Source organism: Halyomorpha halys, unplaced genomic scaffold, assembly GCF_000696795.3.
Source record: "Halyomorpha halys isolate HHAL.00 unplaced genomic scaffold, Hhal_1.1 Scaffold51.1, whole genome shotgun sequence".
NCBI classification, from domain to species: domain Eukaryota; kingdom Metazoa; phylum Arthropoda; class Insecta; order Hemiptera; family Pentatomidae; genus Halyomorpha; species Halyomorpha halys.
Window position 1 is genome coordinate 3,063,651 of NW_027108122.1, and position 18,624 is coordinate 3,082,274.

The 18,624-nt window shown below is 32.9% G+C and overlaps 1 protein-coding gene across 1 annotated transcript in view; it reads right to left on the reverse strand.

Moving 5' to 3' along the window:
- Positions 1-438: 438 nt before the first annotated feature.
- fuss (fussel) overlaps positions 439-18,624 on the reverse strand; it is a 38,412-nt gene continuing 20,226 nt past the window's right edge. The window contains exons 6-9 of the mRNA XM_024358685.2: positions 8,959-9,016; positions 7,858-7,959; positions 2,514-2,597; positions 439-768 (exon numbers count right to left, since the gene is read on the reverse strand). Coding sequence (XP_024214453.1) covers positions 671-768; positions 2,514-2,597; positions 7,858-7,959; positions 8,959-9,016 — 342 coding nt within the window. The 3' untranslated portion in view covers positions 439-670. The remainder of the gene's footprint in view (positions 769-2,513; positions 2,598-7,857; positions 7,960-8,958; positions 9,017-18,624) is intronic.

An 18,624-nucleotide genomic window follows, 5' to 3' on the forward strand; every position in this document is an offset into this window, starting at 1 on the left:
ATGTCAGTTACATATTGATGATATAGAGAAACAACGTTATAAAAAAAAAATCATATATATTTAAGGAAAAACGACAGAAAATTACTATCGTGCCGTGAAACTATTTGTTCTTTATAATTCACTATGTCTAGTTAGGAAAATGTATAATGTCTTCATAATACACATCTATACTTTATAATATATATCTTTAATGAATATTCTATTAGAATCTCCAAGTGAATCCCCAAATAAGTAAATAAAAATTAATCAAAAATACTATTTTTTTTCCTATTTAAATATCTAAATAAGCTTTTAAAAGATATTTTATAGAAAAAAATTATTTTTCTTGAACTGGTTTCCTCTTAAGCAATACGGTGCATCAATCAGTTACTAATTGTAAAGTCAAATACTTTAAAGCCTGTGAAAGGTTCATTTTATAATATAACGATTGCGCACAAATCTACTTTACTTTGATCGACAAAGTAATTTTATTTCTAATTATTCTCATTTCTCCTATCCTGATTTGGTTCTAGTAACAATAGAAATTTAGTATTAGCGTTGAAAACAGTGGTTTACATATTTTAATTATGGTGCGAAGCCTAGTCTTGTTGAAGAAGCGCAAGGTACATTAGTGAAACCAGGTCCGTTCGGTTCACCATAACGATACTCTACTACGATCTTCTAGGATGGTCTACTCCCTGGACGCCGATTTCACTCCTTCGGGGAGGATGTTGGCCACCGAATACGCTGCGCAAGTGCTGCAGTCGATAGGAGATAGTCGTTCGTTATCTGAAATAAAAACATGCATGATTATTTTTTATAAAAATATTATTTCCATACTATAATATACCTTCTCTAATATCAAGTTTATAATATTTAAAAAGCCTTCTTATGATAAAATAAATTTACAAGGAATCTAAGGAAATATTTAAGAATTTAAATACCAAGGGCCGTATTTATAAACGTTTCTAAGAAAGACCTTACAAAAGTGCTAAATTTTTTGTTGTATTAACGCTCCTTTTATTGACAAGAATTCCTTAGGAACTCCTGGATTTATTAACATTAGAACTTGTTAACAAAGGACAGTATAATGGACCGTTTATAAAACGAAAATGTTGTCAAGAGAAGTTAAAGTTGCGGATTTAAAGGTAAAACAAGAAATGGGACGCCCGTAGCTCAGTGGTTAAGAAACAGTCTTACCAATCTGATGTCTATTGGCAGTGTCGGTTCGGATCCGGCTTGGGGCGATGACTTTTTTCATTGGCGATCCCACAAAATGAAAAACTTTGACCCCCAACCATGGTTAGACAGTATAGGACTCCAATGGGAGTATAAATAAAAACTGGGAACGTACAATAATATATTACAAGGGTTTATTTTATAAAAAAAGTCAGGGTTCTAGTTAGAAAGTTATTGTTCACATTAAAGCAAGTTGTTTGTTGATATTGTATTAAACTTTTTTTTATTCACATTCCTCCAAAACTTTCGTCCAATATCCAATTATATCCCTTTTAACCTAAATAATGTGGTTAGAGGGTATTTTAATGCGAAATTCTGGATATGATATAGTACGATCAGTAAATAAAAAAGTTTCTATTATTAACATATTTAGAACATTTTAGGCTAAATTTTTATTTCGTGGATCGCGGGTTTGGGGCGATTATCCCAGAGTAATTGATTCAGAAGATTTTGATTCGTTTTCCATCAGGAGATCACTGTTTTGAAATTCAAAGCTACCTTCAATAATTCTTTGTGCTTCTTGCCCATGGCACTGGTATATAATTATTTATTCTGGTATATTAGCTGTGGATATAACTCTGGTGTTAGGAGTCCCAGGGGCCACACTCAGCCTCTATACAATAGATACTCTTTAATTAGGAGAAAAATCTGGATGTAGAACATGTTTATAATCAAATCAACCTAGATACAGTATTTCTTTAATACCCTTTGCGATTTTAGTGGTGTAGTTTTTCTACGAAATTCTGTTCTTTATCTTAATCTAGCAAAATACAAAATAATTGAAGAAGTTTGTCGGGGGGTGCGGTCAGTAAAGAACACCATAAATAAACAAAACCATATTTATTTATTTTATGCCGACGAATACCTTCTATGCCATAACTCCTGATGAAGACCTGAAACTCAGGTTAAAACGTCGGCATAAAATAAATAAGTATGGTTTTGTTTATTTATGTTGTTCTTTGCTGACCGCACCCTCCGACAAACTTCTCCAATCTATGGTCAACTGTTTACACCTCAAAATACAAAATACTAGGTAATTGTCACAAATAAGAAAGTGCTCTGAAAAAATCTAGGGATATGGATTTATACATTATTTTGAATTTCGTAATATTAATTCAATTTCCTATTTTATTTTATTTTATAAAGTTTTGGGCTTAAGAAGTTTAATGTTCCAAACACAATGCCATTAAAACAATAGTTAATTAAAATATGTGCTATTGATCGTAAAAAAACTAAAATTAATCTTTTATATATAAGGACCTAGATATAAAAGTTAAATGGTTTATGACACTTACTTGATATGTTAGGTACTGTTGAGTCTGGACTCCTTGCCACGGGACGAAAGACCCCGCTGCTTGTTTCACCTGGGGTTACGAGCTCTGCAATACAATTATTAATCAGATATATATTTTTTACTAATCTAATTAACTTTAATGACTTTCAACGTAATATGGCATTACGGCATACAGTACATTTATATGTAGATGTGTTCATTTATAAATTGAAACTATTACTCTACATTCCCTGTAAAGGAAGGGTTTTCTTTTGCATTAAACTGATTGTGGACAAAGCCATCCATAGTAAATTTCATTTGATGTTTGAGGGGTAGATGTATTTGTAAAAAATAGAAATTTTATATAAAATGCCAGAGCTACAATAGGAGTTAAAAATTGAAATCCAATTATTTTGACATGAGTCCATAGACAGAAATTATTTTACAATTATTTATGGATTGAATTCTACTTTCTAAAGAAAGTGATTTTTGAGCCTATTGATAGCTGAACAAGTGTAATTTAATGATCAACTTGGGCCCTGAAAAAATAAAAAAAACTATTTGATGTTACTTTTTTCATTTAAGATTAAACCTTAGGTTTTAAAATACAAATACGCAGTTCAACAGTAGGTTCATTACTGTTTCTCTTGAAAAGTACCAATGAATGAGATTGTGAGTGCACGCACATACACTACCATTAACTCACCTTCACTTAATCACAAAAGAGGACCAGACTACATGCCAAACCTGTCATTCCCCATTATCAATAAAACATATAATTGAAGAATGCCCATCATTTCGTCAAGCCTTCGAAAATAATAAAATTCCACAAACAAGAGAATTGGACCTTAAAGACTCGGAAGAATCCATAGACAAAATTATAAAATTTCTCAAAGAAACACAACTTTATACTAAAATATAATCCACCAATACCGACCAGTGTAAAAAGGAAATAGTCTACATTCAACTATAAGTCAAGAAGATAGATGAAGTAAAGAGGGTGTAATAACCTAGATGTTGATCGCCCTGAATAAAAATCTAATCTAATCTACACTACCAACAGTATGGTATTTATACTCCCGATTCTTTAGATCTATTTCCTATATTCTTATTATATTATTGTTATTGAATTGATCTGATATGCCTATCAAGTGGTGGAGTCATCGCGACCTTGTGACCCATTGCGTGTCCCCCCGTCGGCCATATGTCGGCTTCTGCTATCGTACAACTTCCAGCAAAGCGGCCCAGTCATCCGAGATTGATCGCAACTGCGCACGAATGCAACCCTAATCCAAAACTAGACTGAAAGGACTCTCTAAATGGGAGTTGGAAAATCCGCAAGCGTTCCTTGTTCAATTAAATGTCTCTAAGACAGGATATAAAATCCTGATCGGCTTCCGGAGTCCCACCTCCTTTGAGCCTCCTGAGGACCGCAGTGGTGAAAGAACCGGAAGGGGAATAAATTGAAAAGAGGAACATTTTAAAGGAGAGTTAATTGGGGAGGGAGTGGAGAGGGGGGGGGCACGTGGCCGCAACTGTTGCAGTATCGGGGCCAATTACCGGAACCTGGCAAAGGGAATCTCTTCTGATCCGCTTGTCGCCATTACTTACACAGCCTCTTGTATAAAACAGCTTTAATGCCGAATATTTATTATTTAGCTTTAGATATAATGATACGGGAGAGATCGATTATTACGGAGTATCGGCCATACATGAGATAGGTTTATACCAAAACAGCCCTATATCAGGACAGTAAGACATCACTTACATAGAACCACATTGTGTACTAGAAAGAACAATAGGTACAAAAAGCGGAAATAATTATATGAAGTTTGAAATATAAATGAGGATCTGATAGCTGAGTGGAACCCAGAACGCTTGGTTAAATATTTATTTAACGGAGGCCCCGAGAATCTTGACATTCCCACCCTGGTGCTATTTAGCACTTAATAAAGGACTTAAACTTAATAGAGGACTTGAGCAAAAAAATATATAAATAGAAATTCACTTCTTTCCGCGTCCATATTACCTGTTGGGAGTCGTAGAGACGAAAGGCCAAAATTTGTCATATGGAGAAAACAACGTTTTCTAACTTTAACTAAATAAAAAACTTTTATTAAATAAAATTAACCTAACTTCCATTCTATTTTTTTTCCTTATTTTCACGGCAGATGGAAATATAGTAAGGTTAAGTATTAAGTTCGTGTGGATTTAAGTTTTCAACCTGAATACACATTTTCAGGTCCCTTGAGTAATTGTCTGTGAGTATATGGACATCTCAAAAACGAAAAGTTACACTAAATTGAACAAGCTATCCTCTTCCTGCTTCTACAATCCTCGCGTATTGTGCTGTTTTTGGCCCTTTGGAGTGTTGTTCCTCCGACAATTCACCGAAGCAGGGAATTCTGGCAGTGAGTACAGCGTTGTATTGTAGAGGTGGCGCGCCATAAAGCATTGTCTTATATATATTCAACGTGAGGCGTAGGGAAATCTGCTGTGAGGTAAGCAAAGGGTAGAACCTCTAGGACTCATGTTGGGCCAGCTTGGGTCACTCCCTGACCTGATTAGAGAAGGTAAGATGCCTGTCAAGAGGCACGCTGAGATAGAGGATCTTGTTTGAGATTTTTCGGCCTTCGCCATCCAAGACGAACCATTCAGAAATTAAATTTTTAAAAATTCCAGGATTTTTAGTATGCCTTCAACTTTCCAAACTAAATTCTATAGGCAAATTAGGCTCTTGCCATTTTTACTTACAACCCTCTTAATGACTGGACTTCTATGAACTCCAGAAGATACACGACTACTAAGTAGAATACTTCACGTCCTTATACTGGTGAGTATGAAATCGGTTATCGTTTTGACTAATTTCCATACCTAATGAACTCTCAGCTACTCTAGGAATCCGAATTGAATCTTCTGCGAAACCATCAATTACGTTCGGCTTTGTGCTTAGTATTCTGAATAGTGATATATATGTTGATTGTATAAGGATGAACATAAGAACATAATAGCGTATTTATTTCGAGCTTAGACAGGGGACAAGTGAATGGTAACATTGATCTTAGACAATGAGCACTGAGAGGCCCTCATGGGAGCATTGAATAATTGATTGAATGGAATGTGTTTACCAGGAGCCGAGTGGATAGCGTTAATTATCTCCCAACTGCCTCTCACCATTCACTGCCTCTGGTCTCCCTTCATTAGTGCTAAGCGCCTTTACCGGGAGGTCCCAGCGCTTTTTAGGATTTTTCGTACGGTAGTATCGAGCGGTCCCGTGGATCATCTGTAGTGAAGTTTATGTTGAACTATTTGTGGGCAGAAGTAGTCCGAAATTCGCTACACTAGATGCAATAGTAACTCAGGAAATTTGAATGCAGTTTACATCTTTGTGTTTGATCATTGACAGAGGTACCCAATCATGCATTATCGAATTCGGCCATATCTTAACTAGACAAGTTTAATCTTAATCGGGCTAAGAAACAATCAAAAGCGGATATTGAACATTTGAAATTCATTTCGGTAACATAATTATATTGATTTTTTCATAGTTTTCTTAAAATGGAGGAAAAAATAATTAAACTGCTTAAATATTAAAAAGGGGAGGAAAAAATTAATATTTAATTATATTACTTGAAACCTATCAGAGTATTAACATTTATAACTAAAAAGAACAGAGAATTAAAGAATAATGAATTTATTTCTCGACATCATAGAATTTAGAAAAAAAAAAAAAAGGAAGAAAATTAAAATAGAATTATTATTGATGACTAACAAATTTATAACCAACACTTTCATAAAAACAAAAAAATTGAAAAATATTTAATTACTAAAATAGAAATAAAAAAAAATAATACATCTCAGGTATATCTTTATTTATTTTTTGTTTTTAAATGATAGTTTTCGCTAGTCTAATTTTAATATTGATATTGAAATGTATTGAGGTCCCGTGGTCTTTTCCTTTTCAACCATGCAGGAGCTTTATCAGAAATATATTACGGTGACAGACAAATTAGCCATCTATTTCGTGGCAATTATAAAATAAGGTATAGGTAATGTTATTGGTAACATAATAATGAGCATTAAGCAGGACAATGTACGTATTGAAAATAACTTCAATTAAGCCCGTCGTCAGGGGAAAATCTGGGTTTCGGGGCTCAGTTAAAGCTAAATGAAAACAAAATGTATTTAAAATTTATCAACTCTTGTCATTATCATGTAGTTCGTAATAAGCTTTGTTTTCATAATAAACCTCAATAAATACTGAATTTTTAATATTAAAATAAAACATTAAAAATTGAGTAATAGGCAACCCACTGGATTATTTTAAAAGTATGTGCTTAGTTGTTGGTGCCTTATCTTAACTAGGTATGTCGAAATAATCCTGACAATGGCATTGTAAATTTAAGTTGATAAATTAATCCCGCAATAGCCCTAATGAAGACCTGCAGTGATGGTCGAAACGTTGATTATTAATGAAACGTTATAGAAACTCTTTATTAACTGTTTTCTCTAACCCCAACCCGGACCTTTTCCTGATTCACATAGCTCATCATATATTTACAATATAAAAAAAAAAAAAAAAAAAAAAAATGCACTAGAACATTTCACTTTCACAGTTCAAGTGTAACATTTCAAAAATTTTGAGATATGAACGAATCTTAGCAATAAGGTTCTAATTTATGTAGTAAATCACAGTAAAACATATGACATAAAATCTTCATAAAAAGGTCTAGGGTAAAGATGTAATTTCTAGTGGATTTATGTTTTCTTCGCAAAAATTTAATTTTTTCTCTTCATTGTAAAATTAATATTGAGCAAAACGTTCTATATAAATTATATTATATATCTATGTATTATTTAAATAAAATTGATTCTATCCAAATAAAAGTATCAAAACATTCTTTATGCTCTCAATAGCCCAAAGTTTCGGCCGATCCTGCCATCCACAGGGACAATCTTAAAAACCAATTTACACTCACATAAATTATTTAAAAAATATTTTCTGCAGGCTATTCTGTCCAGATCACTGTTTCAATAAAAAATGCCCAATTTTGTCACTATTTCATTTATATTAATCTTTTAATTATAATCAATTTAACTCTATTACTGTTTTATAGCAGTGATCTGGGCAGAATAGCCAGCAGAAAGTTTTTAAAATAATTTATGTGAGTGTAAAATGGTTTTTAGGACAATCATCCTTGAGGATGGCCGAAACTTTGGACTTTTTAGTAAGTAATGTTTTTAGACTTTAAGTTAGATACAATTTATTTTATTTAGACAATAGACAGTCTCAGGAAAGTGAAAAGAAAATATATATAAATATGTATGTATGCTATATTACAAAAAATTTATATATGCTAGCATACCTCTCATGAAATGCAATTGCCTAGCTACGTGCTCGCGGTAAAGTTGAGGTGCATCCAATGGGAAGTGTGAGGACATCCATTCAAGGCTGCTTCCTTTCATTTCTAAAGAACATAAAAATACATGTTATAAATTCATAATTAGAAAAACAAATATTTAGTTTAGATATTAAGAATTCCAAAAACATAGTAGGACGTTCTAAGACTTAAGAGTTGAAACTTGATATCAAGACCTTCCTATTTAAAGTACAATAAATATTTTATTAAATTTACCCTGAAAACATTGGCTGTTTGTTCAAAACTAGGTAATAAAAGTGGAAAGTTTAATGGATATTGTCAAGCTATTTGGAAAAGAAAGGAACCAAGTCCCATAGTAACTGAACTGAAAAAATACACCAACAAAAGTATAAAAGTACTGATTAGCTCAGGTGTAAGTATAGTATTTCAAAGGCTTATATATTATGTGAAGATATTATTATTATTGCCGCGACAGACCGTGGAGGTCCAAGGCCTCGCGCGATGTACTTAAGAAATACATCACGCGTTTTAGGACGTGGTTTTCATAGGGAGGGTTCGTCACTCCCACGCCTATTTTTGTGAGTGACACCCATTGGCTAACGGGCCTCACAAATGACCGTGGGGAGGCTGTGAGTGAGTATTGTATAATTATATGCTTGAAAAAATCCCGGATAAGGCCGGGGACTCGAACTCGCAACCTTTGGGTTGGCAGACAGGTGCGGGTTGCTACCGTCACCCCTTTATACGAAGATATATCCAATGTTGCATGAAGAAAATTTACAGCAATATACCTTTGAAAAAAAGGGTAGAATAATTCCCAAAACATAAATATTGTAATAAAATAGAGAATGAAGAAATTGTGAATGAAGCAAGTACTTTAAATTTAAAATACTACTTCCCAGAAAAAAAAAAAAAAAAGATTATTTTATTATTTTTATTATAAATTAGTACGAAAAGTTTTTTTTCGAATTTCCTTATAATTGGAGTATTATAGTGACAACTCTTAACTTAAATTGAAAATACATTATAAATATGTACAAAATTCTTTGCTATAGCTAATCATATTTTTCATGTAAGTAAATTTACCTTCTGCCGTATGGGGAAATTCCTTCTTATCTGCAGGCTTTGAAGAACTATCTTCTATCTGGAAGGAATATAAAAAAAAATTAACATATGGTTTAGAATATATTTTGAAATCTATAATTCATGGTAATTTAACGTTCAGATAAATTATTCTCGTCAAAAAGTTATTCCCATCAAAAAAACACAATTGTAAAAAAACATGTAAATAGTTAAACAAGAAAAAAGAAAAAAAAATTGGTATTATTTTTTTATTTAGCAAAGATTAAGGAAATATGAAAGAAATTTCAATCAAATTAGTTCATAAAATTCGAATTTACAATCATTCCGAGAGGTTTGATGTTTGGTTGGGTGTCATACAAGGCGATTCTTTTTTGGCCTATGTTATTTGATTTGGTACTGGAATATGTCATTAGGAAGGGAATGCATACAGAAATGGGTTCAACTCAACGTATTTGAGGAAACTATAAAAGTAAATTGTAGAAAGATTGTCCGGGCGGCGGTCAATAAAGGTAAAAATAGTAAAGACTAACTAATCATTGGTAACTAACGTTTCGTTCCCCTTTGCAGGGCTCCATCATGGCTAAATGAGGACAAAATATAAACATTGTTAAAAAATAAATTCACTGACTGATGATTTTTCATTATTTATTTAATACCAGATCGATGGGCCTACATGATTAATATAAGAGGTTCCTTTTTTTTTTTTTTTAACAATTGATTATAGAGGGGGTATAGTCTCATACAATTGCCATGTATTGACCTTTTGACAATCCTGGGTATTATTAAGGTGTTTCGTCATCTGCCCCTATACCTGGTCAGGGTATCCTTTTGGGGAGCTATTAGGGCGTCCCCGGATATGAAAACATCTCTGTTAAGTTTGTCACATTACCAGAGTACCCTGAGAAAATTAGACTGGCTAACCTTTAAGTGTCAAAACACAAAATGACAGTTTGTGATGAGGGACCAGAATCAAATTAATCAGGTGCAGGTCCTTCCTTTTTCACCTATTATCGGCCCTGAAGAAGGGGACGCCTACATCGGGAGCCTTCGGTCACCGATGGCCAATGAGAAATGAGATTCAAAGTAAGGTAAAGCCCTCAAAGGGAGAACCAAGACCAAGAAAAAGAGCACAGTTAACAGGAACGCTTAGAAGAGACAGAACCAGGCTTGAGAGGGCAGCAGAGCAAGATGCACTTCGACCAGACGAAGTCGTAAGAAGGGCCAAGAGACCTGGACATCCCTTATGAACAAGAAGACACCTACGGAACTACATCCCACGGCATGAATCAGTATCTATTAACCAAAAATGAATTATGTAATAATGTATATTTTATGGCAACCTTTATCTGATTCATTATAACCATTTTAATCATAGTAATAAATTGTGAATAAATAGTTAATTTCTTTATGTAGTTTATATACTATTATATAACCCAATATACCACTCTTTATTATTATATATAACTAATGGTAAGGTAATAAATATAAAGGTATTTAATTAGTAAACTGGAAAACACACAAATAGCCTTTGGAAATAATCCAATTATAATAATAGTTTTTAGGAATCAATATATAATTAATTAATTAACTTATTTTTGGATAATAGCCTTCAGCGATGGCATCCCGATTAAATCTCCATAGCATAAATAGCACAATAGACACCGCTAACTATATACAATGTTATAAATAAAACAAAAGAATAAGATAAAATGAATAGATTAAAATAATAATTCTTAATAAAAGATAAATATAAAGTTAGTATAACAAAAACAATGAAATTTATAGATTTAACAAAATAAATAATTGATTTCTAATGGGAAAAAAATAAGCGAATTTAAGAAAAAGATGAGGAAAAAAAAAAAGAAATTAAGATAAAATAAAATTTTATATATAACTGAACTGATAAATATGGAATTTATAACAGAATGTCCTGCACCAGCCTAGCCTTCAGTCTTCGGGTTGTGGTTAGGTTTCCCAAGTTGTAGGTCACTGCTCCTTTAGGTAACTGAGAGTGGAATGTCATGAAACTGTTTTTGATGAAATTCTCTATTGTCTCTATTTGTAATTCCCTATGCAATTAGGTGCTTCTAACAAACCAAGGAGCATCCACTTCAATTCTTACGACATTATTTTCCAAAGATAGTAATTATTTCTTTTCGTAATGGTTGGCTCCCCAAACTTCACAGCCATACATCAGCAGTGACCTGAGAATGATTTAAAAATAAGAATAGCTGTTTCAGATTTTAATTTGGATTTTTTATTTAGGATAGGATATAGTATGCTCGTTATCAATTGCTTTTTAAAAAAGTGTTTTTAATTTTTAGTTGATGTTTAAAAGCTATTGAATCTAAACAGGGCTCATATTTTAGCAAATTCACTCTACTTTAAATTATGTTCTATTAGGTTTTGTTTTAGTAATATAGGTAGTTTTAAAGATACGGAACTTCAAATGATAAATTATGTTTGTTAACGTTTTGAAACAGCCACCATTTTTTTTTATCGAGGTGAAATAACTGACGTTTTTTCACCAGAATCTTGGACTATGACTGTCAGAGTAATAGTAATCCTAAATATAATAATATATACTACCATTCCTAAGGCCACTTGAAGTCAATGTGCCAATATTTTCATTTGGTAACGTTTTATACTAATGAAATCTCTTTCAGTTGAAGCTCCACATTCGCAAAGACCAATAACGTCAATATAATATTTGTCTAAAATATCCATCAGTTCTGTAAGTTTGTAATATGTTGGACCTCTAGCATTCCAAAAAATAATTTTGAGCTTGGAGTTGTCGTGACCTTTAAATATTCTGTTTGCATTACGGTTAAGTACCGTAGTCATCATATTCACTGGGCCGTTATGGCGAGAGTTACTGCTCATGTAGCAACTAACCCTCCTTTTTTAAATTTACTTAATTACATATAGCTCTGCAGTGGACACCAGACCATGTTGGTAAACATCATAATGAACAAGCTGACAAGTTAGCTAAGCTCGGTTGTGCGGAGTTGATACTATAAAAATAAGGCTGATGCCTGTATGACCACTTTATTACAGAACAGCAAAATACATTGTATGTCCTTAATAAAAACAGAGGACAAATACCAGACTCAAAGTTCAAGCGAAAGGTAAGAAGTGGGAAAACCTATTGAATGAGGATGAACGAATCTCGGACAATCTTAGGAGATCACAGTAGGTCGCTTCTTTCCGCCTATTGCCAGGACATGATCATTCCCCAAAACACCTCCTTTGGATAGGCAGCGCAGATGTAACATGGGTGGCATGGACGGGAGGAGTATTTAGACGTGTATTTTCCTCAAGAATACACAACAGAATACAAACCAACAAGGAAAAAGTCAACTTATAATGGGGTGCGAGAGGGAAAATGGCATTGAAAAAAAAATATATACATAAACATAGTATAATTAATACAATAAAATGCCGAAAAAGGACATAATTATGATTTTCAGAGTTACTTTAAATAGTTTAACAGCAATGTATACTTGATGTATACCAAAATGAATTTTAGGTGTAATCAATACAATAATAATACTTTATTTATTCTGGGACGAGTCCCTTTAGAATAATACAGGAAAATAGACAGATGAGGGCTGACGAGCCTCACAGATATTTGAATAAAAATATAAAGAGATATAAATAGTCGCTATTAAAAAATAATTATAAGTTACTTTCTCACATTAATCAGTTGGACAATAAAAAAAAGGAAATTAAAAAAATAAAAAAGAAAATTATGTAAAAATAGTTGATGTAATAGTTTCTATACATATTTACAATTTTATGGGGTCTGGATGAATAAAATATTATTGAACAGGCGGTACATAAATATATTGTAAATGGATAGCGCCAAGAAAAATTGACTTACAACATTCGAGTAATACTTCCATGGAAATGCTTATCAAACAAAATAATTTTAATAAAGTGACAGGGGTTGCAAAAATAGATAATGGATTGAAAAATGGTCAATGATAAAAAGGGTGAAACTTTACAAGATATTGAAAATATAGATATAAGATAAAATAGTTTTAATTAATTATAGTTTGAGCAAGTATAATTTTATATTTGTGCAAAATTGGTGTAATACGGTCCTAAGTAGTTTTTTTTCCCTAAGTAATTCTGATTGATAGATAATAACAAAAAAATATTTTATTCTGTCAATTGAAATATTTTGAGTTGTAGTTACAGTATAAAAGTTATATTTTTTATTCATTGATAAATATTAAAATCTACTACAATGTTGGGCAATAAGTAATAGTATAATAATAAATCATAAATGGTCACATTCATACTAATATTTAAAAAATATATATATAAATAAATGAAATAAAGTATAAACTGAGTTATTTTTATTATTATGGTTTCTAGTTAGATTTCAATTGTACAATTTTGTTAATTTCAAGGGATCTTGTTTCTATTCAAAGCAAAATAATTTGAAAATTGAAGGGAGATGTTTACGAAACACCAGCGGAGAGAGATGCCTTACAGAGGGAGCTGACTACGCGTGAAATGGATCCCCTAAACAAAGCGGCAGTCCCTTCACAAAATAGAATCAGGGACGTTATTTTATTTAATAGGTTTCACTGCTGGTTATTTAGTTGCTCGCGACTTCCTAATCTTCTACGTGAGCTATCGTCCGGGTGAGGGACATTTAGGCCCTAGCGCACGTCGCACTGAGTGATGTCCCTCCACTCATCTCAAGGCTTTATCCCGCTCCTCAGGGGGCAATTCGCATAGTGTACATCTCATGCCAGCTCTCTGCTGGATGGAACCTCTTCTTCAGGGTCCAATCAGGATGAATATAAATCAAATCGTTTATTGGTCTAATTTGGTATTGGCACAAACTCCTAACGTCTACAGTGTAAAGGCATTAGTAACACACAATTTTTGGACATTTTAAAATTAATGCTCAAATATTAAGGATGTTGAGGATCTAGTTACTATTATAGACCCACACAATGTAGCGGTTCCCTAGAATTTTTTGCAGTACCTTTCTTGGGCTAAAACATTTCGTGGCTTTCTTCTTGGGCAAAAAAAAAGTCGAGGTACTCTTATAGGGTTGAACAAAAAAAATATTACGACCACTACAGAGTAGCTGAATGTGTAAGAAAAAGGAGAAAACTATGCACAAGATATTTTCTAATTATAATAATATTTTGAGAAATTAGCATTTGGTTTTGGGATCCCAGGCATATGATTGGGACACTCAGTTTGGAAACGACCAGCATAATGGAACCACCTTGAACTAGGATCACCAAGGAAGTTTTTCTTGTAACTGGAGCTGGTTACCCATTATAATATCTGGTACATGTGTTATAGTACCCGCTTGGTTAATTAGATTCCTACTAATCACAAAGTTTAACAAAGTCAGACTGAAGAATGAAGGGCTAAAGGCGAAACGGGAATCAATGTTAAAAGCAATAACACTGAACGTTCTCTATAACAAGATTATTATAGAGTATTTTTCTTAACTAGCCGAAACCACTTGGTAATACTATTCCAAGAACATTCATCATTTGTCCTTTATTCTATCTTATTTTTTAGGTTGAATTCGGATCTACATATGTTAATCAATGCATTGCTTTACTTCGAATTTACCAATTTCAAAGTATAAATTAAATAAGGATAAAATAAAACAAATATTGTCAAACATACTCCTATATTTTTGTAAAATGAGAAATTTAGGCTTGCAATTTTGAGAGGAAACCCCAAAACGTACAATTTTATAGAATATAAAATTAGTGTTATTTAAATGCTTTTTCATGATTCGAATTTCTGTCGACGTTTGACGGAATCTAACGCTAAGGGAACAAAAAATCCGGTCTCTAGTTATTATATGCTAATCGATTTTTTTTTTCATGAAGAATAATAAGAAAACAAAGTCGATCGTATTAAATAAGTTTAAATTTATTTAAAATTACAAAACCAAAATAGGCTTCCATTAATGTACGCCAACAAATTTTTTTTAAAAAGAAAACCAAGTAAGATTTTTTTCATCGTCTTATGAGATCCTTAAATACGTTTTTTTATACAAACCAAAAATTACATCCAAAGTTAAAAGTATTTGAACTAGATTTTTGGATTTTTTTTCTGCGTTCACGAAAATATTGTTTAGGTAATATTTTTTTATAATGGAAAAAAAGTAATTTGAAATAAATAAAAACTCAAATGTTTTATCTTATTTTACGTCGCCGGTTCCTAACTTAGGTCTGGATTATGCTATTTTGTATAGGTTAGATGGCACTGAAATTTAAGTACCTATAGTAAAAAATAATGTATTGAGTTGTAAAATAAGTTCGTAGCGTTTTTTAATATTTCAAGTTAATCCTCTTTATGTTTATAAAATCATGTTTACTTGGTCAATAATGTTTACATATTCTAAGAAAGGATTAGTTAAGGTGCTTTTATGCATCAGTTTCAACCGAGATTTCTTATCTTTAAGTGGTATATTGCTCAAAATGGAAGAAAAAAAAAATTCATTTTCGTCATTTAATGATTTTTTATTTCCGAAAAGGAAAATCCGCTGCACAGACGGTTAACAAAATTTGCAGTGTGTATGGTGATGATACCTAAGGAGAAAGCACTGTCCGTAATTGGTTTTTTTCGGTTGCGAACAGGAAATTTGGACTTGGATGACGCAAAGCCCTCCGGTCGTCCTTCAACTGTTAATGGTGGCTAAATTCAAGCATTGGTCACAGACAACCCTCACTCTACGAGAAACGCTTAACATATCTAATGTGTCTCAAATCATTTGTGTCTCCTAACTGCAAAGGCATCACGATGTCAGGTGTCTTTGCACACCCGGCAAAAATTATTGGAGTTTGGATGGGATGTGATCCTCCACCCACTCCATTCACCTGACCTTGCCCCAACAGATTTTCACTTATTTCGGGCCTTTAAAAATTCTCTTAACGGGAAGCACTTTAATTCGCTCGAGGACTGCAAAACGCACATAGAGGAGTTCATTGCGCAAACATCTAAGAAGTTCTAGAGGGACGGAATTAAAAAATTACCTGGAAAACGGTAACATGTAATAGATCAAAAGGGGTCACTTATAATTGATTAAACATATCTACAAGAATCTGAAGTTTTTATAGAAATCGCTAAAAAACGCTAAGAGCTTATTTTACTACCCAATATTAAAGTAGTATTGCCGATAGATATTTGCATAAATTAATTGTTGCCGCTACCAAAAGGCAATCCAAGGTATTCTTCACACCCAGCTATACATATAGCATACCTCCTATATGTACGAACCAAATACCCACTAAAATCTTTACAGGAGGGTATGAAAAAAAAATGCCGCTATTTAACTTAATTAAACTTAAACCTAATTAACTTTCGAATAAAAATATGTTAACGCGGAAAATTACGACGCTCATTTCTAATTCAAATCAGAATCGCATAAAATGTATTTATGTCGGTCAGTCTTTAAAAGTCATCAGATCATTCCGGGCTTAATATCGCGACCCACAATCCCCCTCATGGTAGAACGAACACAATCCAAAGCCGTAATAAAAATTGATGGAACGAGATAGGATGCAGGTTGAAAAACTCTGTTGGAGGGGGTTAAAAACGAAGTAAAATGGAAAACAGCTTTATAACGGGAAGGGGAGGGGGGAAACACGGGGTGGGGATGAAAGTGGTTTTAAAAAAACAATCATGCTGAAGCAGGAGGGAGGGATTGTTTCCCGTATTAATGGGCTAATCCTGCAGATTTAACAAACCCATCCCGAACAATATCCCCTTGTGTACTCAATTAGTTGATTACACACAAATAGGCCATTGAAGCGGTAAGGGCCCACGGCCCTGGGCTATGAAAACTACCAGGACAGCCAATTCAATTAAAGCCTATTATGTAATAGAGGCTTCATCGCCGACAATGGCCGCTTTAAAATTAATCAGCGTACTCTCTGCTCCTCCCTTCATAATTCACAGTTTCCTTTCCTACGTCCTCTTCTCTTCCTCTCATATTTTATTTATTCTATCAATTTTCTCATTCATGGACCTACCGTCCCAACCCGCTCGGTTTACCGCCCACATTGTATCCTTTTCGGTCCTGGGCATCAAATACATTGTCTTCGTTGTTTGCCGATTCATGTTTGAGTGCCGGAACTAAACGATTTAGTTTAAGAATGAGGACAAAACTTCATAGTTTTCAAACTATATTATTTAAGCCACAGGAAAGTTGTGTTTAAAATTTGCAGTTTTCGATATACTTATGGGTTTCAGAACTCCCAGGTCTAGTTCAATAGGCTGGGGAAGGAAAATCATGATATTTAACTCCAATTTTTAGTACTTTAATGAACACTTTATGTATATTTAATACTAAAAATATTAACTGCCAACCGTAGTTAGAGGAGAAAATGACAACTGCTTCAAAACGGTGCAAAAATTATTTTTTAATTCGGAGTTCCATATTTTATAAAAATACCTGCAACACTAAACTCGTAACGGAACATCCTTTAAGGTAGAGTAAATTTGCTAAAATGTAAGTTTTAATCGAATTAATTGCCTATGTCCTCGAAAGACTATATTTTAGTCATCATAATAATTGGAGAAGATGGTCGGGGGTGCGGTCAGCAAAAAGAACTTAAATAAACAAAAAAAATTTTATTCATGCCGACGTTTCGACCTGAGTTTCAGGTCTTCTTCAGGGCAGTTTAGAAGCAGCAGTTTTAGTTAGAAACCCCTGCTAACCGCCCTGATGAAGACCTGAAACTCAGGTCGAAACATAGGCATGAATAAATAATCTTTTGTTTATTTATGTTCTTTTAGCTGACCGTGACCCCCGACCATCTTCTCCAATTATTACACCTCATTATATTGTAGTTAATAATGTTTGTCTACATAAGAGCAGTATTTCCATAATATCGCAAAAAATTAAATAAAATAAAATTTTTAGTCACTTTGAAAAAATAACTAAACTATTAGAGCTCATATTTTAGAAAAAATACTCTACTTTTAATAAAATGTGCTATGAAGGTTTTTTAGTGTTGTAGGTAGCTTTAAGGAAGAATATGGAGCTCCGAATGAAAACTGAGCCAACATTTTTGGTTTTTTTTTTTTTCGAAAAAATAAACTTCAGAGGGTTGTATCTTAAATATTTCATTATGTACGGCATCCTTTGTATTTTCTAAGCAAAAACTAAACATTTTCTAAAATAAAATAGAACGCAATACATTTTGGCTTGAAAGAATTCAAAAATGAATTATTTGTAACTTTTGGAACAGCCGATATTTATTATTCTCATCATGATTAACTGGAATATAAATTCTATATAAAGTTTTAATTAAAGTAATCAATAATTGAAGTGAAATAAAATTTTCACTTCTCTTGAGGACTACTAAGAAAAAAATAATTTTTGTTCATTGGTTTGTTTGTTCCACAATTATCTTTTGAACATGTGAACCGATTTTGCTCCTTTTTTGAAAAATATTTTCTAGCGTTCCAGACGCCTTAGTGCGTAATTGGGCACACTAATTTCAGCATAAAATTTGTCTTAGATATGAAGAAATACACATAGGTCTTCTTTCTTTTAAAAATTAAAAATATTGCTTATTCATTTTTTGAAATATGAAAAAAAAAGTAAATAGACATCGACATAGTTCAAACTCGTTGCTCTTTCTCATTTATACGGTAAGGAGGCTGGGG